This window comes from Tamandua tetradactyla, chromosome 2, assembly GCF_023851605.1.
Source record: "Tamandua tetradactyla isolate mTamTet1 chromosome 2, mTamTet1.pri, whole genome shotgun sequence".
Lineage (NCBI taxonomy): Eukaryota > Metazoa > Chordata > Mammalia > Pilosa > Myrmecophagidae > Tamandua > Tamandua tetradactyla.
In genome coordinates this window covers 212,332,448-212,358,848 of record NC_135328.1, presented here as the reverse complement: position 1 = coordinate 212,358,848, position 26,401 = coordinate 212,332,448, and the positions used below count along the sequence as shown (strand labels likewise).

General features: G+C 49.2%; 1 protein-coding gene across 1 annotated transcript in view; it reads right to left on the bottom strand.

Moving 5' to 3' along the window:
• The window catches only part of LRRC38 (leucine rich repeat containing 38), a 32,515-nt gene extending 6,365 nt beyond the window's left edge, over positions 1 to 26,150 (bottom strand). The window contains exon 1 of the mRNA XM_077138059.1: positions 25,526 to 26,150. Within this exon, the coding sequence (XP_076994174.1) occupies positions 25,526 to 26,150 (625 nt within the window). The remainder of the gene's footprint in view (positions 1 to 25,525) is intronic.
• Between the last annotated feature and the right edge of the window lie 251 nt (positions 26,151 to 26,401).

Genomic DNA, 26,401 nt, shown 5'->3' with positions numbered 1-26,401 from the left:
TGTGGCCTTGGGCAACTTACATGACCTCTCAGTGCGTCCATTTCATCATCTGAAAAGTGAGAATAATTATAGTAGCTTCCTCATCGGGTCAGCAGGAAGATTGAATAGACTAGCATGTACGACCCTGAGAGCAGTGTCTGGCACCCACCAAGCACGGTGTATCTATCAGCCTTTGTTCTCTATTTTTAACCAAGACAGCTAAGGTGATGGGGGCACCCCACCCCACCCTCCACCGAGAACTACTGTTTTAGACTGAGATGCTCTAAGTAGATAACCTTCTAAGACAGAGCGCCTCTTAGTTACTGGACAGCTATTCAGTTATTAAATGGCTTTCTTTAATTCATTCATTAAACAGGCCAGGCTTTATGCTGGGTGTCAGGAGGGATACAAAACAAAAAAAAAAAGGAAAAGACACGGTCCTGGCCTTGAGCAACTTAGTCTGATTGGACAGACACTGGGATATGTGCACAAATAAAGGCATTTCAGGATAGAAGCGAGAAGTTGCATGAAAGAGGAGGGAAAGCCTACTGAGGAGACCAGAAGAGACAAAGGACAGCTATGGGTGGGAGGGCCAGAGAGGCCGTGGAAGGGCTGGCATTTGGGCACGTGGAGGTGAGGAAGGAGGATACCTGCAAAGTCTCTACCTGACTTTGCAGTTCTCTTTACCTGGCCCCCATCATCTTAGCTGTCTTGGTTAAAAATAGAGAACAAAGGCTGATAGATACACCGTGCTTGGTGGGTGCCAGACGCTGCTCTCAGGGCCGTACATGCTAGTCTATTCAATCTTCCTGCTGACCCGATGAGGAGGCTACTATAATTATTCCCACTTTACAGATGATGAAATGGACGCTCAGAGAGGTCATATAAGTTGCCCAAGGCCACACAGCAAAGAAACAACAGAGTTGGGACTGACCCCAAGAGTCTGGTTCCAGAGTCCAACTCTTGACCCCTGCACCATACTACCTGTTCACCCAGACCAGGGAAGCCCAACGTGCAGAAGCCCCAGCCAGGGCCTCAGAAAAAGCTTCCTGCAGGCAGAGTGCCTCCTAAAGAAATGTCCTAGAAATCTCCAACAACCCTCCTCATCCCCAGGCTGGACAGACTCGACTGGTCAAGTTGTCAGCATAGCCTCTGGACCCCCATGAAATGCCCCCAGACCTCAGAAGAGACACCCCGACTGAAGATCCCTGCTGCATCACCTGGTGGCTGTGTGACGGAGCCCCACCTCCCTAAGTGTCCTCTCTGGATGACACTGTGATACATGAAAAGTTCTCACATGGTCGGAGCACACGCACATGCTGGGAAAAGTCGGGGCTATTACCATTATTTCAATTTTCAGGGCCCCTCATTGTACACGGCCCCAACTCTCCAGTGGCCTGAGGAGTGTGTTGCAGGAGCTGCTTTGCATGACATTACGCTGAGACGGAAATTAAAATGACACTGTCTTCCTTCCTCTGCTTGCTCAGGCTGTCTGAGATGGGGAGGTGAAAAGAGCAAAAGCCAAAGCTCATTAGTGATTAAAGAGTTCAAAGTGGATATTCTTTGCATGCCAAGAATCATCGTCTCCTAAAACTCGCCTGGGATATTTCATCAGGCATTAGCAGCTGGCCTGCAAAAGGCTGGCCCGGCCCCAGGCCACGCAGGGTAGAGACAGAGCTGGGGATCCCAGGGGAGGTGGGGGAGATGCTTGGAGCAGATTTCTGAAAAGAGAGATTCTGCACATCTCTCAATTCAGTCTAAAGCACCTCGTACTTCCTGAGCCCTAAATGGGGAAGAATGTGTTTATGTGTGTGTTGGGGGAGGGGAGGCTTTAATTCTAACTATGTTCTAAGTCTGCACCCAGCCTTTAATGCATGTCGTTTATGAGTCAGGGCTCAGAAATCTTTGGCAATTCCCATACTTTAAGGGGGTGAAGCCAGAATCCAAACTACCCTCTCATTTTGTTTTACTAGATAGACCATGTTTTTTCCAGCACGTGTGCTGTCTGCAATATAGAAGAAAGTCAAGTGCCTGGCCTCAGCAAGCTTATAATACAAGAAGAGAGCCAAAACTAAGACATGTCAAGCAATTAGGAAGGTAGGTAATATATGGCAAGAATCAAGGGCAGGGCTTTGCAAATTCAGAGAATGAAGAGACAGGGGCCCCCTCTCTCTCAGTCAACATGACAAGCAAACTCACTGCCCACCCCACCCCCCATATGCGGGACATGACCCCAGGGGTGTGGACCTTCCTGGCAACGTGGGACAGAAATCCTAGAATGAGCTGGGACTCAGCACCAAGGGATTAAGAAAACCTCGACCAAAAGGGGGAAGAGTGAAATGAGACAAAATAAAGTATCAATAGCTGAGAAATTCCATACAGAGTCAAGAGGTTATCCTGGAGGTTATTCTTACGCATTAAGTAGATATCACCTTGTTAGTCAAGATGTAATGGAGAGGCTGGAGGGAACTGCCTGAAAATGTACAGCTGTGTTCCAGCAGCCATGTTTCTTGAAGATGATATAATGATATAGCTTTCACATTGTGACTGTGTGATTGTGAAAACCTTGTGTCTGATGCTCCTTTTATCTACCTTATGGACAGAGGAGTAAAACATATGGATTAAAAATAAATAAATAATAGGGGTAAACAAATGTTAAAATAAACTTAGTAGATTGAAATGCTAGTGATCAATGAAAGGTAGGGGTAAGGGGTATGGTATGTATGAATTTTTTTCTGTTTTCTTTTTATTTCTTTTTCTGAATTGATGCAAATGTTCTAAGAAATGATCATGATGATGAACATACAACTATGTGATGAAAAAGAAAAGAATGTTCATTTTGTATATTGATTGGTTTTATTAATAAAAGTTAAAAAAGAGAGAGAGATAGACAGGGGCCCAGAAGTAATCAATACCTATTTATTGAATAAACAACTATTTTGAGTCTGAGGGACGACTGGGGACAATGAGGAGGGCATTTGGGAAAACCCAAATCTGTGAGTAGGGAACAATAATAGAACTAAAAAGAATAGATCAGGGGTTCAAACAACATTGGGGTCCCATGGGGACAGTACCCGTGCTTCAGGCCGCTCATTCGTTCCTGTTGCCTGCCTGGCCCCTATAAAAGCATTTGAGTTCACACTCCCCTGGGGCAGTGGGTTCTGCCTGTCCCTGCTCCTGTCCCTAAGGGAAAGGCCACCTAGACAAGGCTCAGAGCTGTGCTCCTCAAGCTTTTGAGTTATGACAACTGGTAAAAAATAAGAAATTGGGGAGGCTGACATGGGACTGCAATTCTCAGTTCTGCCAAGTAAGGACATTAAACACACACATTCCCACCACCATTTTATAAGAGAGAACATTTGTCCATCAATAATGTTAAGAAGGGCAGGACATCATTAAATGTCTGTAAACATACTTGGCCTTCAGAAAAAACATGCTGTCCTCATTGTTCTCATCTTCCTGAGGACCTGTGAGTGCCTAGGAAACGATCTGGGAAGCATCGTCTCTATTACATGCTCTCTCCTCCACTGAAATAAATAACTGTGGTTGCGTCCTCATTCTGCAAGCCAGGATAGGCAAACTGCAGGCCAAATCACCATCCCACCCAATTCATTCCCCTGCCTGCTTTTGTAAATGCCCTTTTATTGACAAATAGCCAGGCCCATTTGCTTATGCATTATCTGTGGGTGCTGTTCTGCTTTACATGTCAAAATTGAGTAGCTGCAGTTGAGTAGCTGCAATAGACACTGTAGGACTTGCAAGGCCTAAATGTTTACTATTTGGCCAGTTATAGAAAAATGTCTCCCGACCCCTGTTCAAGACCTGGTCCAGGAATCACCTCCTCCAGGAAGCCTGCCCTGGATGCTTCCTGCGTTCCCACCTCCCCTGATTCAGATTTCCCCTCCCCAGTCCCCACACCAACTCCAACAAGGTCACCCCGTCCCCAGAGGGTGCATCTCTCATCTCTGCATTCATAGCTTCCTGCACAAAGCCTGGCACATCAAATCATTAACAGAAATAAAACAAAATAGAGTTGCTTTTACTAAGGGATTTAAAATGGAGTTGGGAGGTCATTCTGTAGGTTACTCTTATGCAGGTCTCAGCCAGATAGCACAAACTGCCTGAGTATGCAGTGCCTCAAGCAATGATGTGCCTTAAAACCCCAAGGACAGTCGAACCGTAAAACAAACCACAAGATAAAGCGCTCAGTTAACTTTCTAACCTGAAGGACAATTAGAGTACTCCAAATATCTGCCAGTCACAAACGACTTGCCTAATCTCTTCCTTTAAAAACCGTTGCCTGGAAATGCCAGGACAGGACACTATTTGGGCTGCCGCCTGAATCCGAGCTCCCCGAATTGCAGTTCTAAGGGCCCCTAACAAATGCCTTTGTAGCCTGGCAGCCTGGTTAGTTATTTCTTGGTGGACAAAAGAAATGAAAATGCTTTCAGAGGAGGCTCCTGGAGCAGGGCACCGGCCTGGGTCCCAAAGGTGGGCTGGGAGTCTGTGTGTAACGTCCAGTCCGTCAAAAAGTCTATGAGGAACCACTCACCTGTTTTCTGCCAGGTCAGTCGACATATTACTCAAAATGTAAACTGTTCGGTGGTGTGCTGGTTTGAAAGGAAGTATGCCCCCTAAGAAAAGCCATGTTTTAATATAAATCTCATTTCTTAAAGGTAGAATAATCCCTATTCAGTACTGTATATTTGAAACTGTAATGAGATCATCTCCCTGGTTGATGTGATTTAGTTAAGAATGGTTGTTAAACTGGATTAGGGGATGACATGTCTCCACCCATTTGAGTGGGTCTTGATTAGTTTCTGAAGTCCTATAAAAGAGGAAACATTTTGGAGATTCAGAGAGATTGAGAGAGACTCAGAGAGAGCAGAGAATGCTTCAGCACCACGAAGCAGAGAGTCCACCAGCCAGCGACCTTTGGAGATGAAGAAGGAAAACGCCTCCCGGGGAGCTTCATGAAACAGGAAGCCAGGAGACAAAGCTAGCAGATGACACTGTCTTCACCATGTGCCCTTCCAGCTGAGAGAGAAGCCCTGACTGTGTTCACCATGTGCCTTCTCACTTGAGAGAGAAACCCTGAACTATATCAGCCTTCTTGAACCAACCTATCTTTTCCTGGATGGATGTCTTAGATTGGACATTTCTTTAGACTTGCTGTAATTGGGACATTTTCTCAGCCTTAGAACTGTAAACTTGCAACTTATTAAATTCCCCTTTTTGGAAGCCATTCCGTTTCTGGTATATTGCATTCCAGCAGCTAGCAAACTAGAACAGGTGGACAAGGCCTTCCGAACCCGAGGGCCAGAAACACTAATACAATAGATTCTTGGTGGCAGAAATGTTAGTAAGTACCCATTGCATGGTTCCTCCACCTTGTCCAAGAAAGCACATTCCCGATGGAGGAACACTTCCTGCTCATGATGAATCATTTCTGATATAATTTTGGTAATAGCTGGTGTGTTCAGATGACACAGTTCTCTCCCTGGGTTTAGAACCGAATGAAAGAGATGTGAGATTTGAAGGGAGACACTAAAATGCCAGTCTTGTTACTGATAAAATTGCAGTAGCCTCATAACAGTTTTCTTACTTCCGTTTTGCAGGCTGCCCCAATTCTTCCCTAGCCAGACAGAATGAGTCTTTTTAAAAGGAGGCTACATCCCATCGCTCCTCTGCTCAGACCTCCCTAAGGCTCCCCATCTCGCTCAAAGTGAAATCCACAATGACCCTTCACACTGCCCCCAACTCTCCACTCTGCCCTGCTTGCTGGGCCTCCAACATCTCAAGCACAGGCCTACCCCAGGACCTTTGCACTTATTCCTTCTGCCTGACGTACCCCTCCCCGACTCCCCCATTTCTTTGGGGCTCGCTCCTTCACTTTCTTCAGGCCTCAGTCACCTAATCAGAAAGGCCTGCCCTCACCCCAGCCCCCATCCTGTAATCTAAAGCAGCAGCTCTTCTGACCCTACTCCCCAACATTCTCCATTTCCCTACCCAGCTTTATTTTTCTCTATAGCACTCAATACCACCTGACATATTATACACATATCTATTTGCTTATTTTCTGCTTTCTTGTTCCTCCCCATTCGTATGTCAGTTCCACAAGGTTAGACTCTAATTTTTTCTCCTGCCATATTCCAGTAGCTAGAACTGTGAAATAATATTTTTGAAGGCATTTATGAATAAAGACAGGATTAGAGAATGTGGCTTAGTTATACAGTCACAAAAAGCTGCCTAACTATCTCCCTGAGATGAAACAGACCTACCCACCAGAGGCCTGTAATGCTGCACAACCACAGGCCCCTCCCTTGCAGGACAGAGCTTCTGCCCCCAAATTCATCGGCAAATAACCCACAACTCCTTGGAAGGTGAAGAAACGAAGGCTATGTTCGTTTTCTCCCATGGGTTTCCCTCTTGGGAGGCAGAACTTCTCATTGCTCATTGGAAATAGGTGAGTGGGGACACACCCTCCCCTGACATCGGCTAACCCAGTTGCAGCCTCACCATGTGCAAGGTATGCTTCTAAGCGCTCTCCACTGCTTAGAGTCCTTCAGTCCACAGAACAAATTCCGTGCACGGTCCTGTGATGATCCTGGTTGGCAGAAAAGGAAACCGAAGCTCAGAACAGTTCTGTAACTTGCTCAAGGTTATCCGGCTAAAAATGATGGAGCTGGGATTTGGAATTAGGCAGTCTGACTCTTACTGCCTTAAAAATGCTTTAATAGTATATATAGTAGGATTTCTCTCTCTCATTTCAAAAGTTAAGTATCTTTGCTGAGGATCATTCTACCAGTGGTTATCACAGAAGACAGGTGGAGATTGTAGAAGGGCTTCTTATCCTAATTTATAAATTTCTGTAGTGTTTTCTCTTTCTGTTTTCTTAACAATGAGTATTTATTACTTTTGGAAGAAACTAAAACATACAACTATCAATAAAAATGATTTTTAAAAATAATAATAATAATGCTTGGACAAGTTATTTTATTGCTCAGAATACTAAGACCTGATGGGTCATATAATATGCTAGTTTCACAGTAAGCTCATAAACCTGGTTTGGAACTTATGCCAATTCCAGTGGTTACCCAAGCTTGGAGCACTCAGGAAAAGAGCACAAAAGTTCGTTCGAAAGGGTTTGAGTGCTTTAAATGTAATGCCATTTGTTGCCCTTTGGCTTCCTCCCTCCACTCCCTCCTCTTTTTGGTGGCTACTCCCAGGTTTCTTTCAGAGCAATCACCTCTCACTCACTATGTATGACTTGATGTGACTTCCTTAAGATGCCCTCTCCTCCCTTGGCCAAGGGGTCAGCACATATTCCACACTGGGCCACTCATTCGTCCCAGAGCACTTGAATCTTGAGTGGACTGAAAAAAAGGATGGCTGGAACCCATTCAGGCTGGCAGCTCCGCCTTGGAGAAATTGCCAATTAGTTTCTCCTCCCTAGATCCCCAGAGCTGCCCTGGTTCTTCTTCGAGTATAGCTTCCTTCTTTCTAATTCTTTTAATTACCTGATATCCTTGCAGTACATTCCTTTCCCGTGTACCTTACCCAGAGTTGGTTTCTATTGTTCATACTTGAGATGCCCCCTGGTAGGTTATAGGAACATGGAGTTCAGGAATCGAGTGGACACCTGCCCAAACTGGACAGCCTCTGTCCCATCACCCCAAGCCATGTAACTCTGCTCATCTGTCCCACGAAATCACATGCTTGGGGCATAAGGGTCTTGGGAGGCAGTAGGAATGATTCAGTGCAACACGTCCCCATTCCTATGAAGACAACTCAAGGGGCAGGCTCATCTGAGGCGGACAGGGCCATCCCTACCTTTGCCTTGTTAGCATCTTCCTCTTTAAACCCATCTCTATTTTCCACCAAAACTAAAGTAGGTGCCATCTCATGCTGGCCTGGGCAGATCTGCACTTCTGCCCCCACCCCTTTACAGCCACCTCCTTCTCCTACACAAGGGCACACCCAGAAGAGACAGGACCATCTCCCTGCCTGCCTCCCCCTGCAGGCTTTCTCCCCTTGACTGTGACTTCTCCCAACAGCTGACACCTGAGCTGGAGAGGCTGAAGAACTGCCATCTTCCCAAAATAGATGGCACACAGAGGATGGTAAATTGAGATTAATCCCTGGCCCCAACTGGCACTCACTGGCCCGTCCTGGCCCCTTGCCAGCAAAAGGCCTACAGGTGAGCAGCTGTGGCTGCAGACCCAGAGTTCTCTCGGGCCTCTGTCCTGATCTGGCCTCCTGGAACTGCCTAACTCAGATCGGTGACCGGCTCCGGGAGGGCTTTTTGTCATTAAAAGTAGAGTTTCGTTTTCCTAATGCCACTTACTATGCAAAACGTGCATACACCCTCAGACAACGGAAATAAATAAAAAGAAGGGGGATAAAAGAACCCATAAATGCACAGTGGTTAATATGTTGGCTGATTCCTTTCTAGATTTTTCTGCATCTATGCTACATAAATCCTCCAGGTGGAATTGCACTGGGCCACTTCCTTCCATTCCACAGATGTAATTATAAACATCACTTTTAATGGCTACAGTGTATTTTCTTTTGCAGACAGGCCATGATTTATTTACCCTATTGTAGGGTGTTGCCAATTTTCTTTTTCCTTACTAGAAGCAAGGCTGTGCTCAACATCCTGGCACACATTCTCGATTATTTACCAAAGATATATTCCTATGAGTTGAAGGCTGTGGGTGAGAATCTCTGGACTCTGCCAACAATGGAGTCTTCCCCTTTTTCTCTTGCCAATATGATAAGCCATAAAAGAGCATATTGCTGATGTAATTTGCATTTCTCTGATTATTAGTAGAACTGAAAGTTGTATCGTATGTTCATCGACCGTTTGGATTTATCCTTTTGTGATCTGCCTGCCCAAGACCCTTTTACAAAAAATTTATTTTATTTTTCTGTAAACATTTCCAAGATTTACAATCACTCTATATCCAACCAAGAAACAACCCCCTCCCTACCCCTACACCATCTCCTGCTAACCTCGAATCTGCTTCCTGTCTTTACAGATTTGCTATTTCTAGATTTCAGATAAGTGAGATCATACAGTATTTGTCCTTACAAGCCTTGCTTATTTCACTCAGCATAATGTTTCCAAGCTTCATGCATGCAGCAGCATGTCTCAGAACTTCATTTCTGAATAACATGCCATTGCTGGGTGGATTGCATTTTGCTCAAAACCTGTGGTAAGAGCTCTACAAGTGTTACTTACCAAGTGTGAGAAATTCTTAGTGAAATTCCAAATCCGTGGAGGGTTTGGGAGGGAATGTGTGTACTTCAGGCCTACCCATCTGACCTACGGGGAAGGTGGGGGGCTCTTTCCCCAAACCTGGAGGAGAGGAAGGATCAAAGGGAAGGTTCTGCAAAGATCCCTCCCATGACTCTTGGCAAAAGGCCACCATTCTCGGTCAGTCTCCTCTTACCCAGAGGATGCAGCCTGTGCCCTCCCTGCCAGCCTCTTGCACCTCCAAACCCAAGGGGCCAGAAGGAGAAGAAGCTGTTTGTCCTTTCACCCCCCAGCCAGGCTCCTAAACGGTGAGATGTGAAAGCACCTCGGAAGTCTATTAGTCTCCCTCCCTGCTTTTCTCCCTTATTTTCAGATGAAATACAAGAGGAAGTTAGGCAATTTCTTGAAGGTTACATGGGGTCTGGCCTGGAACTCAGTTCTCATGATTCATTGTTTAAGGTTCTTTCCAGGCACTGGACATTTCATTCACTGTGAACATATGGAGAGGTTGCATGTATTATGTGAACTGCTGGGCAGCCACTCCATAGCTAGCACAAAAACAGATGGGATTTGAACCCCAGTGGACCTAAACCCAAAGCCTGTGCTCTCAGCCACTGGGCTATGGACTGCTGTGCAAAAGAAGATAACTAATACCAGACTGGGAACAGAGGACTGGGCCCTTCTCGGCTGTTCCACTAGTTTGCTGTGTGACCTTGGGAAAGTCACTTGATCTCTCTGAGCCATGATTTCCTAACTGAAAAATGAAGAGGGGTAGACTAGACAATTCTATAGTCCAAGCTTTTCTGTGTCCCCTGGGATGGTTGCTCCAAGAGGACAAAGCTTTGCAGGATCTCCTGCTGTGTCCTCAGCTCCTGGGCAGCATGGAGCAGCAGCACGAATGAAGAAACACGTCTGGTGGCTCACATAGTGACACCACCCACATGTGTCTGGACGCCCAGGCTACACAGGGTCACGGGGAGCGGTCAGTTTTCTGGCTCAAAGGAAGTTGGATGTAAACTTAGACATGTACAATAATATATTTAGAACCAGATTCTGGCTGCTCACGGCTGCCCTGGTGTTTGAGAGAGGATTTGACATAAGCAGAGTGTGGCCTGAGATGTGCAAGGGTCTCAGAGCTTTTTATTTCTTCCTCAGCTGCATGGCCTAAGAGCCTTGTCTATGTTGACAGAAGCACGGCAGAGGGCAGGGAAGGCGTGGGAGACAGAGCAACTGCTCCAGACATCAGGGCCGCCGTAGGTTCATGCTCCTTTGGGAGCCCTTCCATGGCAGCAGAGACAGGACAGGGTGAAAGCAGAGCCAGGACAGGAAGTCAGAGTCAGAGGGTTGATGGGCGCCCAGCAGAAATCTCAGCCAATCTCCAGTGACTCCTTTGGCCCTACAGGAAAGCAGTCACTTAGCCTCTCCTTGAATGTCTCCATGTCAACGCCCCAACTTCCAAACGGCTCCTCTTTCATTGCCTCCCATCAGCCTCCCTGTAGTGCCAGCCATGAGCCTCTGTCTTCTGAGGCCAAAGCAACTCTCCCATCACAGACATCGGAGGCAGGAGGTATATTCTTCTGAGTCTCTGCTTTTGACAGTTGAAAACCCATTTTTATATGTCAACATGGGTCTTGCTTTCCAAGTATGAAGAGTATCTGGCAGTTTCTAATAGACAGGAAGCCTAGAAAACTGTTAAAAAGCTGTGATTTGAAGGGGACTCGACTCAGGTGCCCCAAACTTCTCCCCTCAAGTGCCACCATATCTGAAATTCTAGGAGATTCAGGTCTCAGTGATAAGCAGAGCTCCCTGTCTCCCACCTGTCTCTACACTATTAGTATTGGGTTGACCCAAGTTAGTAACATTCGGACGAGAGTTCGTTTACCAGATTGGTTTCTCTACACAAGGGGGATGATTCTGGAGACCGCCTCCGCTCTGCTCTTACCTTTGCCTTGGCCTGGCATCTATGCACTCGGTCATTCACTCATTCCACAAATAGGTAGGGAACACCTGTTGCATGGCATCAGAGTCTGTGCATGGGGTTAAAACAAATCAGACAAGTCTTTGCCCTTGTGTCTACCATTTAGTGAGGGGAGATAGATAGACTGAGAGTAGAAAGTAAAATGTGTGATATGGTGGATGGTGATAGGGGCTTGGGAGAAAGGAGAGGTGAGGGGTAGGGTGGGGGAGGAGAGCGGGAGGCCATGGGCTGCAGGGTTGACCAGGTCTGTCAGGGACAGTTCCCTGAGAAGGTAGCATTTTAGCAAACGGGCTGAGAGAAGTGGGGTGGTGAGGCATGCAGACATCTGGGGGAAGGGTGTTCCAGGTAGAGGAGCCGCAAGTGCAAAGGTCCTGTGGTAGGAAGGTGTCTGATGTGCGTGAATAACAACGAGGAGTCCAGGATGCCTGGACCAGAAAGAGTGGTAGGAAATTCAGTCAGAGGCCTCTCAATTGATCTCAAGGGGTCTTGCAAGTCCCTGGGGGGACTTTGGTTTCACTTCTACTCTGGTTTCTGCTAATATGTTCAAGTTGCCTTTGGTTTACACCCTTCAAGGCCTAGCTGTGAACTGGAGAAGAGTCACTAAGTTTCAGTCTAAGACTTAGTAAGGAGCCAAGGACCAAGAGAGTGTGCTTGTAGCGGAGCCACGCGAGTGTCTGATCGGAGGTTTGAGAGGCCACATAATGCTTAGCAGCAAAGATGCTGGGTCCTGCCTCAGCTCGGCCTCTTCTTTGCTGGTGACCTTGGGCAATTAACTTTCAACTGTTCTTGTGACATGATTGATCCTGGCACACTTAGAGCTGCACAGTCCATTTCAGGAGCCACAGGCTGCACAGTGAATACCCGAAACAAAGTGAGGTGTCCTGTAGTGGAAAACACTCCACATTTTAAAGACTTAGCACAAGAAAAGAATGGATAAGCATCTCATTAAAAATTTTTATATTGATGACAAGTTGAAATGGTAGCATTTTGGATATAATGTATGAAATGAAATATTAAAATTTTAATGTGACTACTAGAAAAAATTAAATTACACTTGACTCCTATTTCTGTTAGGTGGCACAGACCTAAAGTGTACAACTTAGTGCTCGAAACTTGGAAGATGCTCCATAAATGAAACCAGGAGATCAGCCTGCTCAGGGGCAGGGAGCAGGGAAAACCCCCAGCCAAGCAACAGGAGCCTTCTTTGCACCCTAAGTGCTCGTTTCACCACGGGCAAGCAAAGAGAAGCAATTCGTTTTACGTCATGAAATCTGAGGGCTGGATGCCATAGTTGAGACCATCTGTCCATCCCCACCTTCATCTTGTTGGCCGCCGTCCATGCGCCGCCTTCTGGCAGAATGAGCAGTCATTGCTCCCCTAAGTGCTTCCCTGCTTAGGAATCTGCAGTCCCTGCTCTAGACAGGATCCCAGCAGGAAACCCTGACCCACTCGAATGGAGTAATTTGAAGTGAGTCTAACAAAGGGGCTATTTCCAAAGATGTGGACTGCATTTAGGACAATCAACAAGGGATTGGGCAGGAACTAGGGCTCAGAGCATTGGGGAGGGCAGCCTTCCCAGCTCAGGCTGGGAAGGAAAAGGGGAGTGAGCTGTAACCTGAACCCCAGAAGGCAGCTCTGCCAGAGGGCAGCACAGCAGGAGCTGGGGCCTTCACAGCCAGCTGGCCTCCTCTCCTAGCAGGGATGGCGCTGCTAAGGGTATGCACATGTCTACATGTGGGTTATACTTCAATAAAAAGTTAAGGAACCCTAAGTAACATTCTTAGAAGAAAACCTTCATGACCTAGGATTTGGTTGATTTCTTACATATGGTTTCTTGGCACAAGGAACAAAAGGAAAAATAGGTAAAACGGACATCATCAAAATTAAAAACTTTTGTACATCAAAGGACAGTATCGAGAAGGTAAAAAGGCAACTGACAGAATGGGGGTAAACAGCTGCAAATGGCATATCTGATAAGGATTTAATATCCAAAATATTTAGAGAACTCCTAAAACTTGACAACAAAAAGACAAATAGCTCAATTTAAAACAGGGCAAACGACTTGAATAGATAATTTTTTCCAAAGAAGATACACAGATGGCCGAGAAGCACATAAAAAGATGCTCAACATCATTAGTCTTCAAGGAAAGGCAAATCAAAACCACAATGATAGCATTTCACACCAGCTACTGTTATTAAGAAAAACAGAAAATAGGTATTGAAGAGGAAGCAGAGAAACAGGAACTCTCATACATTGTTGGTGAAGATATAAAATGGTACAGCTGCTATGGAAAGTGTTTGGCAGGTCCTCAGATAGTTAAACATGGTGTGCTGGTTTGAAAGGATGTATGCAAGCTAGAAAAGCCATGTTTTAATCAAAATCCCATTTCGTAACGGCAGAATAATCCCTATTCAACACTGTATGTTTGAATCTGTAATCAGATCATCTCCCGGGAGGTGTAACTCAATCAACAGTGGTTGTTAAACTGGATTAGGTGGGTCATTTGGGTGGGGCTTGATTAGTTGACTGGAATCCTACAAAAGAGGAAACATTTTGGAGAATGCGAGAGATTCTGAGAGAGCAGAGCGACATAGCCACGAGAAGCAGAGTCCACCAGCCTGCGACCTTTGGAGATGAAGAAGGAAAATGCCTCCCAGGGAGCTTTGTGAAACAGGAAGCCAGGAGAGAAAGCTAGCAGATGACGCCGTGTTCACCACGTGCCCTTCCAGCTGAGAGAGAAGCCCTGACTGTGTTCATCATGTGCCTTTCCGCTTTAGAGAAACCCTGAACTTCATCAGCCTTCTTGAACCAAGGTATCTTTCCCTGGATGCCTTAGATTGGACATTTCTATAGACTTGTTGTAATTGGGACATTTTCTCAGCCTTAGAACCGTAAACTAGCCGCTTAATAAATTTCCCTTTTTAAAAGCCATTCCACTTCTGGTATATCGCATTCCAGCAGCTAGCAAGCTAGAACACGTGCAATTACCCTGCAATTCCCCTTCTAAGTATATGCCCCTAAAGATTTGGCAACAGGGACTCAAACAGATATTTGCACACCATTTTTCAAAGCAGCTTTATCCCCAGTAGCCAAAAGGGAGAAGGAACCCAAGTGTCCATCAACAAATGACAGATGAATAAAATGTGGTATAAAGAAAATGGAATTTTATTCAGCCATAAAAAGGAACGAAGTTGCGATACATGTGACAACACAGATGAAGCCTGAAAGACACCATATAAGTGGAATGAACCAGGCACAAAAGGACAGATATTGCTTGATTCCATTTATATGAAATATCTAGGATAAACAAATTCCTAGAGACAGAAAGTGGACTACAGGTTACCCGGGGCTGGGGAACGGGAAGGAATGGGGAGTAGTTGCTTAACGGCAAAGTTAGGGCAAAGAAAAAAAGCAATGCATGTCCATTGTGTAAACATTGGAAAATACACAGAAGCAAAAAGAAGAAAAGAAAAATTAAAACCACCCTTCTACCTGGAGAAAACTGCCATTGGCACTTAGCGCACAGGCAACCAGACAGCTTCCTAGGGAACTCCAGACCTCCAGGGCTTCCCATATCTGCTCCCCTGCACTCCCGGGCAGCCACTGTCCCGGCTGGGTGTTTCCCCCACCTGGCCCCCACCCGCCTCCCCAACTCCCACCCCTAAAGGCTTCCCCATCATGAGCAGGCCCTGCGGCCCGGAGCCCCCGCGCTCTCTCCTGTCTGGGCAAGGTGAAGACCCTGCTGGGACCCTCCCATATCTGCGGCTCTTGCTGTGGGATGCTGAGGATGGTCTATAAACCGCTGTCTGGTCACATGGCCGGGGTGGCGATGGCCCTGTCCTTGTGCAGGGCACGCCCGTGTCTTCCCACAGTTCCCTCACATCACTGTTTCCCTGTTCCTCCCAGCAGAGTGGCAGACAAGAAAACCAAAGCTCAGAGACTCGGCCGAGTCTAAGCAGGCGGCAGCAGAGGTGAGAGGTCCTGCTCTCTGCCCTAAGCCCTTTGCCCCTCAACCTGACAGCTGCATCCTTCACCCTGACCCGAAGAATCACTGACCACGGCTACTTTTAAAACCACAACGCCTCCCTGACCTAAAGGGAGAAAAGAAATGTAACAAAATAAGATAGCAGTGGCTGAGAGAGTTCAAATAGAGTCGAGAGGCTATTCTGGAGGCTGTTCTTATGCAATCTCCTGCTAAATATTGCTAATTGCTACCGTTTGCCAAACCCTAACCCCAAACGAAAATCACTCTTGTTACCTAAAAGAACCCCCAGGACGCTATCTGAGAGCCTACAAAAGTTTCACACACTAAGTTTACTCTTCAGAAACCTACTGTTCAGATGATTCCTAGGCCAGATAAGTCCTGAAACCCAAAGGGGTCAGCCTCTCCTAGAACATCAACCAGTTCCATCCCATCTCACATTGTCCACATCCCTTTTCAACATGAAAAAAGTTGGAACAGGCATAACCCAAATATCCCTAAAGATTGGGAGCAGATCAGAGGAGAAGGAGAAGTTATAACAGAGAAGTCAGGATTTAACAAATGAGCATGACTGCGGAATCATTACAGTGATATTTACTTTTAGTCTCCATGGTCTTGGAGCAGCTAGAAGGAAAAACCTGAAATTGTGACACTGTAACCCATACCAACCTTTGAAATCTGTTCTATAACTACTGGTTAAAATGTACTTTAAAATGTATTGCCTTTTTGTATACATGTTATATTTCACACACACACAAAAAAGTTTAACAAAAACAATGCAAGGCCCATTGTAATTTCTCAAGAAATGTTAAATATTATTTAAAATAAAACAGATCTCAGTGTAAGGACAGATGAGTAAGAAAATAAAAACAAAAAATAGATAAATAATAGTGGGGGTATGGGATGTTTTTGATGTTTTTTTTAACTTCTATTTTTATTCTTTTTTTTTTTTTTGGAGTAATGATAAATGTTCAAAGACCGATTGTGATAATGATACTGTGAGCCACACTTTGGATGATTATACGGTATGTGAATATATAATATGTATCAATAAAATTGCATTTCAAAAAACAGGCCTTGACCCACGGGTTTCTTAGGAAAAAGCAATGCTGTTCGTTATAATTCTGCTGTGTGGGGCAGGGGTGGGGGGGTGTCATCTCTTCACGTGCAGAGGGACACAAAGGGAACTGGTCTCGTGCCATGTGATTGGAAAGAGAAGCCCCTACGTAGTGGCGAACCTGTGCCCAGGGACCCCAGCCAGGGGACCCTGCTGGGAGCTGGGGGTGAGGGGCCTCTGGACACAGCCCTCCAGCATGTTTTGGGGGGGTCGGGCAGCACAGTGCTCTAAATGATTCTTAACGGGAATATTACTCATCCTCCTGGCCCCAGGGACACTTGGGGTCACCACGCCTGACCCCGGGCCCCCCCTGTCTGAGAGGGGAGAAGACTGAAGCCGAGAGAGGAGGCTGAAGCCCAGGCTCCACAGCTGGCCAACGATGGAGCCAGGACTGGGGATCAGGCTCTCCGGCCCTTTGGTTTGTGTTTGGCTCCGACAGGCCGCCCCTCAATCTGAGTGCCCTTAGCTCCTTTGGAGCGCTGACTCCCTGTCCTTGGTATTGATCAAATGGCAGCTGGGAGGATGGAGAAGATGAGACGCGGGCGATGCCTTGCCTGGCAGGCGCCGGAGGGGAGGAACCTGGCTGCAGGGAGGATACGTGCCGAGCATGCACACAGCGTTTGTCCACAGACGTGGTGGGACATTTGGGACTGGACAGGCAGTTCCTAAAGGCAATGGCATTGAGGAGCCTCTGGGCATATCTGCTCTGCCTGTATCTCTATGTCTTTTAAACAAAAGACAGCGTCTGCGTGGTGAAGGAAACTGCATCTTGAGCTCCTTCACAGGGTGTCGCCTGAGGTCAGAAGGACAGGAGGCTGGTCACACTGGGGCTTGGTCCGCCTTCAGCTACCTGGAAGCTCAGCTGTGGTCATGGGTGCCTGCGGGGCGCCCACCCAGCCCCCTTCTCTCTGCCCCACCGTAAACCGCATCCCCATCCGAGGTAACGGACCAGCTCCCGTCGGCCAGCTCGCACCACGCTGCCCCCTCCATCTCCCAACCTGGGTGGACCAGGGAGGGGCACCTCCCAAGCGGAGTCGGGCAGAGCCTCCTCCCAAGATCTTGCAACCGAGACCAAGAGAACAAAACCCTGCCCAGTCTTAGGTGGTCTCTGGAAGGGAGCAGCGGGGGGAGGCTACATACAGCCACATGAATGGAAAAGTAGAGAGAGCCCACCCGTGGGTGAGGAGAAGAATGAAAAAGAGTGAGAAGCAAGATGAGAGCCAGAGAAAGAGCTTCCGGGCTCCCTGCGGTCTCTCCATTCCCGCTCCTGGCACCTCCTGGGGCCCCCCTGTCCTCAGGACCTACAGTTTCCTGCCACACCTCGGGGTCCTTACACATTGGTTGTAAGGATCTGGTTGGTTTGGGTGAATTTACCAGCACTGGTGTCTGATTCAGCCTGGGTTAAACTGAGACCCGTGGCCCACACCTCCCGAGCTCTCTCCACCAAGCACTCCATCTGACTTGGCAGAAAAGTGAACAGCGGCTTCAGAAGACGACTGCTCGGGCATCATACCAGCACTGCTCCAGCAGAAGGGACAGGACGGCTGGCTCCCTCCTCCCTTCACCGAGGGGACACTGAGCATCAGGGAGGTACTGGGATTGGTCCGGGATGGCACAGACCTGGGAAAGAAACCCAGGGACTCTGCATTCTGGACCCCTGCCTTTGCTGTCAGCCGAGGTAGGCTTTCCTTTACAGACCAGCCGGGGAGGGGGCGTTTGATGAGGACAAAAGTAAAGGCCGATGATCTCAGTCTGTCCCCTGATGGCCCAGGTGGCCAAGGCCTCAGGAGTGTGTGTGTCTGTTGGCTTCACGGAGCCCCACTTTAGGCTAGAAAGGCGTCGCTGCTTCCTGCTGAGGATGTAGCAGCGAGTGGGTCACCTCTTGGAGCCTGCGTTTTCAGTGGAGCAAGATTAATGGACAAGGCAATGCCAGCCCTCGGTGAGTGCCAGGAGGTGAATTCAAGGAGAAACGATAAAGGGTGTTGGGGAGGGGCTGGTAGGGACCACTCAGGGGGACGATCAGGAAGGTGACACGGGAAAGAGACAGCCATCTAAAAATTTGGGAAAGTAACAAGATAAAGGCCCTGATGGGACATTGGTGCTTGACAGTGTTCGAGGGATGCAGGAAGGCTGGTGTGACCTGGCACAGGGAGGGGGCAGGTGTGGGGGAGGGAGGTGGTCAGAGAGGCAGGGTCTCGAGGGCTGCAGAGGGGAGTTGGGTTTGTTTTAAGTGCAATGGAAGCTACTCGGATGTTTTGGAATACACTGCATACTGTGCATACTACTGGGGCTCAAGGGTGAACAGACATAACTTGCGTCCTCAAAGAGTCAGGCACGTGAACTGACAACCTCATGCAGGAGTCCACAAGATCACTCAGGACGGGCTCCTGACCCAGCCTTGGGGACCCAAAAGGGTGGAGAGCGGAAGGTTGAGGGGAACCAGAAAGTGAAGGGAGGGATGGGAAAGAAGGAGGGGCAGGAAGGATCCTGCGAAAGGTGTGGGCAAGGGGGTGTTAAAGGAACCACAACGTTTCTCAGGACTGAAAGTGAAACCCGGCTGTGAGCAGGGAACTCTGGCTGCGGGGATACACGTGGACTCATGCGGCCGTGAACACACCCTGGTCCCGTATGTCCCTCATGATGACCCTCACCTTGGGGGGGCCCTACTGTGCCTGGATAGCCACTGTCAGCCTGGAGGCAGATAAGACCTGACTAAGTCCTGGAGGCCACGAGATTCTGGGACAACAGGATCTGGATACACCTGGGGTGAAAGGGCGTGACCTTGAGTTATCAGGTAACTGGTCAACTTCAGTGAAGGCTGAAACTGTCCTCTCCAAACCAGATCCTCAACTGCATGACTGCACGAGGGCATCCAAGATGGGCAAGAAGGAAGGTAGTCCACTGCTCCTGTGGACCGGCCATGAGTTCCCTGACTTGATGAAGGTGACACTTTCTGAAAGGTCAGGTGCTAGGGACAGAGGCGGCAGGACGCTAAGGGACATTCCAGGGAGCAAAGCAAGACAGAGCAAGGTTGCCTTAGTCCAGTTTACCAGCTGACTCTCCACTGGAACTCCAGCCCGCAGAGGTTGTAACTGTCCCTGGGCTTCATAAAAGCAAAAGATGATACCAGATGACTCAGCTCTAATTAAGAGATCAGTTAAAAAGGCATGAGCCGGTGGCACACATGACATGTAGAGAGCTAGAGAGCTGCAAAAGGGGGTGGGGAGGTGGGGGCAGATCACTGGCAATAGCAGGTGATTCTGCTGTCAACCCTATTCAGAAACAGGATTCTTATCTTTTGGGTATAAACACATATATATTCATGCACACTGATCAAATAATACAAATTAAAGCAACAATGAAATGTCATTTTTTTGCCGAACTGGAAATTTTTTAAAAATAAAACACAAAGCTGGCCAAGTTGTGGCAAGAAGTTAGCCTCTATCTGCTGATGGAGCCAGCTGTCCAGAGTGCAATTAGCAAATATGTGACCAGAAGTTTAAAATAACACATAGATTTTGACCCAGCATTTCAACTTCAAAGAATCCACCCCTAAGAACTAACCAGAGGTCTTCACAGATCCTACATGCATAAGGATGGTCAGCTCAGCCTTGCTTATATACAGAAAATAAAAGGAAATGACCCACATTTCTTTCGACAGGAGACAGGTTCAACTAATACATCTATAAAATGATCTATTATATGGTCAATAAAGGCTAAATATTCAAAGAACTTCTATGACAGGAAACTCTCCCAACTCAATAAGGAAAAAAAGCAGCAATAAAAACATATAGTATAATATTCATTTGTTTGGGGGAAAAACATGCGCAGGGGAATAAAACATACTAAAACTTTAGTAGTGATGGGATTCTGAATGGTCTTTATTTTCTTTATTATACTTATCTACATTTCCTAAGTCTACAGTGAGCATGTTATTTTTATAATCAGAAAAAAAGAACTGCTTTTACTTTTAAAGGGAAGAAAAAGAAATAAAATCATCTGGAGGAAAGGACCTGTTTGATCTCCAAGCCATCTGCTTTTGTCCCCTTTGGCTGAAATGCCATTTATTCTATCAGCATGACAGAAAGTTTCCACTCATCTGTTCAAACACTGTCCCCTACCATAGTACAGGACATTAGAAAAAGAAAGTACAAGAAATGGGGATGGTGGGAACGCCCAGGGAGTGGAGATTATGATGTAATTTGGTGAACACCGTGCTATGATTCCCCTTCCTAGAAAGGTCCCCACAGGGACCCCAAGTCCCCAGAGGTTCAGATGCTCCAGGAACTATTTGGTGGACCTTATCTAGGAAGCAGGGACCAGAGTCAGCAAACTCAAGATGTGGTATGTGGCCCTATTCACTTTTGCCTTAGTCTACCCCTCCTCCCAGCCCTTCTCTTCTGGCACCCTATATGCCAAGGACGCCAGGAGCAAGAGTCAGCTCACTTTTCTTCCTTTCACCGTGTGCCACATGTGCTCCCAGCTAGAGAGGGAGGTGCAGGAGAACCCCTCGGGGAATCTGACCTCCCACCCCGCCGCCCGAGTGTTCCTTTCCTGTAATCCGCTCCCTGAGCGTGGGGTGGGTTGTGTCAATTGGGAAGGCGTGCTTGCTCCACGCACTTCCCCCGCACAGCCCAGAGCCAGCCCCTCTGCCTGGCCAGCTTCAGTTTCTCAACCCAGGAGGAGCCAATCCTGGGTTGCCAGGTGCACTCCGTGCCCTTCCTTACTGCACAGACGGCAGGCTCCTGACTTGCACAGGGTTCCTTCCTGAGCCTCAATTTCACAATTTTTAAAACAAGGACAATATTTTCTTCTCTTGCAGCCATAGAATTTCAGAGCCTTAAAGTCCTTCTACCAAATTCCTTTGCTTACAAAAGAAAAATCCGAAGCACAGAGAGAGCTTGCAACTTTTATAGGGTCACAAAGCTGGTTAGTTACTGAGCTGAAACCCGACCTTAGGTTTCCATAGATCCAGCGAGAAGGCTTTTCTGCTCTGGCAGAGGTACCCAAGCCCTCATGTGCAATGGATGCCCCTGGAGGTGGGGAGTTTGCTAAAATGCGGAGCCCCAGGCCCCATTCCCCCTCACACTTATTCCACAGGTCTGCATTTCATACCAGCTCCTCGGGGAATTCCCACACAGGTGGCCCTCAGGAGCCCCAGAGGATGCTTTGAGAAAGACCAGCATACCCCCCACCTCTGTGTTTTATTCCCCACTGACTTGCCTGGCTGCAGTACAGGGAAGGTGGGAGAGCAGAAGCAAAAGGTTTTAGGAAACAAAGAGCACGCATTCCTGCTTCCTCATCCCTGTCCCTGCCTGGCCCTCCCCACTCTCTCCCTCTCTACCTGCGCTCTTCACTCGAATGATTTCCAAGGTCCCATGCTTTGAATCTGGAGCCTTTCCTACTTAAAAAGGGATGGCCAGTGTCCCCTCGGTGGCACAGCTCCCCAAACAGCCTCAGACCCACTTGTTCACAGGTGACCAAGTGCCGAATCTTGGCTGGAAGGAGTGAGTAGCCAGCTGTCACCCAAGAGCATCAGAGAGGGAGGTGGAGGGGTGACCCTTTCCTTTCCATGCTGAAAATGCATATCAGAAAGAGTCTGTGGCAGCCGCTATGTGACCTTGTACTAATCACTTTGCTTCTTTGCACCTCTTTTGTCTCTTATTCCATAAATATGAAGAAAGGAAACTGCCAGGCCTAGCTGCATTCAAGACAAAGCACCTGTAGATGACAAAGTGACCTATACCCATAAGGGAGGATTGCTAGATAAAATATAGGATGCACAAATATTCTGAATTTCCAATATTCCCAAATATTGCATGGACATATGTTACTGGTGCTTGTTTGGTTTTTGGTCTCTGGACATCCCAGCAGCCCGGCTCCCTCCTCTCGCAGCCTCAGTCCCAGCAGCCCTGCTGCTTCTGAGTCCTTAGCCCCAGAACCCTCAGGCCCTAAAGGAGCCTGGGCAAAGGAAACCGGCCAGCCATGCCGGAGTTTTCTCCCCCCTACCCCCAGGCTGCTCTGTGGCCGAGTGCCCCCACCAGGCTGCAGCCGCCCAGGAAAACCACCTGGCACACAAGCACATCTTTGTAACTGTCACAGCCAGTCAAGGTCAGAGGGAGACAGCCTGCTCCGTGGTGCTTCCTGGGGGACAGGGGACAGGAGGCACAGGAAGGGCAGTGAGGACGAGATCTTGTTGCTGCTTCCTTTGAATTCCCTCCCCAGAAGAGGCTTGGGTCTGATGAAGCCCAATTTTCCTTGGCAGGAAGTGGTGGTCAACATGGCAGGGGGGCTGGGATGGCCCCCAGCTCGGTCTTTACTCCTCGATCCGACTTTGGGCCTCTGAGTTCAAACAGGATAATGATGCACCTCTTTTGTCTCTTATTCCATAAATATGAAGAAAGGAAACTGCCAGGCCTAGCTGTATTCAAGACAGAGCACCTGTAGATGACAAAGTGACCTATACCCATAAGGGAGGATTGCTAGATAAAATACAGGGTGCACAAATACTCTGAATTTCCAATATTCCCAAATATTGCATGGACATGTTACTGGTACTTGTTTGGCTTTTTGTCTGTTTGGTCTCTGGACATCCCGGCAGCCCGGCTCCCTCCTCTCGCAGCCTCCTAACTCCTCTCACAGTTAGGTGTTGGAACAGCTAACACGCGTTCAGTGCTTACCACGTGCCAGGCTCTGTTCCCTGAACTTTATAAATAATGTCCTTTGAATCCTCCCAGCATCCTGATGAGGTGGGTTCTGTTGCCACCCGCATTTTACTGATAGGAAACTGGGGAGCAGAAAGGTCACAGTGCTGGTAAGACGTGAGAGCAGGATCTGAAGCCCACAGCTCAGAGCCAGCTTTCCGGCTCTCAGCCTCGTTGCCTGTGACTCCGTGGGAAGCAAAAGCTGCCCAAGTGCAGGAGGAAGAGAGAAGGGAGAGATGAACATCTGTTGAGCATCTCTGCTAAGCACCCTGCTGGGCCCTTTCCAACCTAGATCTCATTTCAACCTCGCAGCAGACCCATGAGGGGATACCGTTAGTGCGATGTGAACTGAGGGGCAGGGAAGCAGGCCCAGGGGAGTCAAGGCACTCGCCCAGGATCACAGATCTGAACTTGGGGCTCCCCCTTCTAGGCTTGTGCTAGATCCTCCACCCTGCCCTCCACTCCAGCCCCGTTCAGCAGTTTGCAGGACACTGCTTAGGCAGCCTTCAGTAGGTTGGTGCTGCCCTTCAGTGCTTCACCCTCCAAGGTGCCAGGAGGCTGCCGGCCACCCTCTGGCCTCCCCCATCTGCTCCCTAGTGAGTGACCAAGCCTCTACCAGCCCCCGCCCATCCCCAGGACCCTGGGCACAACCCCCTACTCTGAGGCTGGCCACCCTTTCCCCCAGCCCACCTGGGGGGCCTTTTCTTGCCTGTATGACAGATGGGGAGGAACAACTTCTTAAAGCTGAGCTGCTCTTTATTCCCCCACACCACGTCCTTTCCACCCTGACAACCACCCCATCAGATGGCTCACACTGTACCAACTGGGTCCCAGTTTGACAGATGAGGAAAACGCAGCTCCAAAAATATTAAGTGTCTGACCCAGTTGTTAAGCCTGGTCTCAAACCCATGTCTTCAGACTCCAATCCCAGGACTCTGTAGATTTGTCAGGGGTTCAACTGACATCCTCTGGAGATGAGGAAACTGAGGCCCAGACAGGGGAAGTGGCTTGCTCCAGGTCACAGCCAGCCATGGCAGAGCTGGGACTGAAACCCAAAGCTGCCGACTCCTGAAGATCTCACCCTCAAGCAGATGACAGTAGGAAACAATTATTCTAACACAACTAATGATGGGGGTGAGTGATGCCAGCTCCACCCAAAGCGAAGGCAAGGTGCACCCCCATTCCACCAGGAGACCTCAGTCCAGACAGTCCTGTGTCCAGGTCAGCATCGCCGTGTGGGGAGAGTCTGGGGAGCCAGGCAGGCGAGCAAAGGTGAACTCTGGAACTGGGGAACTCTGCACCTTGCATGTCCATCTCTGTGGAACTGCCCCCGTGATAAAGTAGCCTGGGCTGCAAGCGCCAGCTCAGTGGCCTGGGTCCTCTGAGGAGCGAGTGTCCTGACGCACGTGCTCAGTAACAGAAGAGAATGAGTAAGCGAACCCAGGAATTCAGCATCTTTGATTTCTCAGTAAACGGGGAAAAAATGATTGGCCAAACCTGAGCTCTTATTTACATCACTTTTTAACCCTATGGGTAACAGTTCAAGTTCTCAGGATGCCAAATTCTCGGGGGTGAGGTTGGGTGGAGGGGCAAGGGGGGTGGGTCTGAGAAGTCACTGCTTGGACCAAGGGGTCCCAACTGGAAGGCAGGAATTCGCCGAGGGCAAGGATGTACCCCAGACCTGGTGCTCACCCCTATGGATGCTGGGGATCTGCTCCTCTCAGACGCCTTTACTTCCTTCCTGCTATTTTTCAAGGGCCCCCAACTCCCTCGCCCGGTGTTCCTGTCTGCCAAAAGGTGGTGTCCATGTCACGGTTCTAACCCCTTCCCTGCTGAATGGAGCAAAAGGTACACCAACGTTTCTGTTCAGCTATTTCACTCTGGGCTGAAAAGCCCCAGAAAGATAAACCTTTTCTGCACCACTGGCTCGTAGTGGGCTGTCATCACTCCTCTCCAGAAATATTCCTCACTCCTTTCAGAAAGAAGAGTTAACTGGAGCTCGGAAGCTAAGACACCTGCTCTGGGTTTGGAGGCTGCTGAAGGGCAGTTAGAACTGACTGGCTGCCTCTCTCTAGGGTCAGTGCGAGGAGAACGAGAACGGTGCTGAGCTGTTTCCTACACGGTCAGGGGCACCTACCTAGGACCCAAATGCCAGTGAAACCATCTACCATCAGTGGGGCCAGAGAGACAGCAGGTCTCTAACTTTCCAAAGTTAGAGACCTGCTAGAGAAACAGGGAAAGAAGCAAGGCATCAAGGCCCCAAGACTCCAGAGAATTGGAGATGTGGCTCTTCTCTTTCCCTTCTCCCTCTCTCCAGCAGAGACCCAGGAAAAGTTAAGGCTGGGAATCTGGGAGAGCTCAGCCTGGAACGGCTGCCATCCAGGACAGCTGCTCGGGGCTCAAGCCTCCGGGTTGAAGCCTGTTTGAGGAGCTGTTCCTGACTCCTGCCGCGGTGGCCTCTCCCCTCTCCTGCCTCCCCGCGCCCCCCGCCGGGCGCCGGCTCACCTTTGGGCAGCTTGGAGGCGTTCTCCTGGATCCAGGAGAAGAGGTGGGCGAAGTCGCAGTCGCAGAGCCAGGGGTTCCCGTCCAGGCGCACGGTGCGGAGCGCGGGCAGCGCGGCCAGGGCGGCCACGTTGAGGCTGCGCAGGTTGTTGTCGTTGAGCTCCAGCACCTGCAGCGACTCCAGGCTCTCGAAGGCGGCCTCGTGCACGCCCGCCAGGTTGTTGTTGGCCAGGCTCAGCTTGACCAGCCTCCCGGCTGAGCGGAAGGCTCCGGCGCCCAGCTGGGTCAGGTTGTTGTAGCTGAGGTCCAGGAAGGCGAGCTTGGCGGAGCCGCTGAACGTGCCCTCCTCCAGCGAGCGCAGGGAGTTGTTTCTGAAGTCCAGGTAAACCAGGTCGCCATAGAAGATGAAGAAGTCCTCGGGGATCTGCTGGATGCGGTTGCCGGCCACCAGCAGCTTGCGCACGTCCAGCGGGAAAGGGTCGGGCACGCTGGGCAGCCCGCGGTCGCGGCAGTCCACGGTGTGCGGGTCGGTGCAGGCGCAGCCCGTGGGGCACCCGTGCCCGGGCCGGAGCAGCAGCAGGAGGCTGCAGAGCCCGAGCGCCGCGGCGGCGGCGGCGCAGGGGCGCATGGCCGAGGGGCCCCGGCGAGTCGCGGCGACAACTACGGAGGCTCCCGGCGCTGCGGGGCCCCGGCAGCCCCACGCGGGGAGCACGGAGACCGTGCGACCGGGCGCGCGGGGGCGACCGAGCGCGGCGCGGACAGACCCGGGGAGTCCCGAAGCGGCAGGGACGGATGGGGGTGGGGGTGGGGAGCTGGGCAGGAAGAGGTGAGGGAATGGGGAAGGGATTTACCCGGACAGGAAATCAGCCCGCTGGAAAT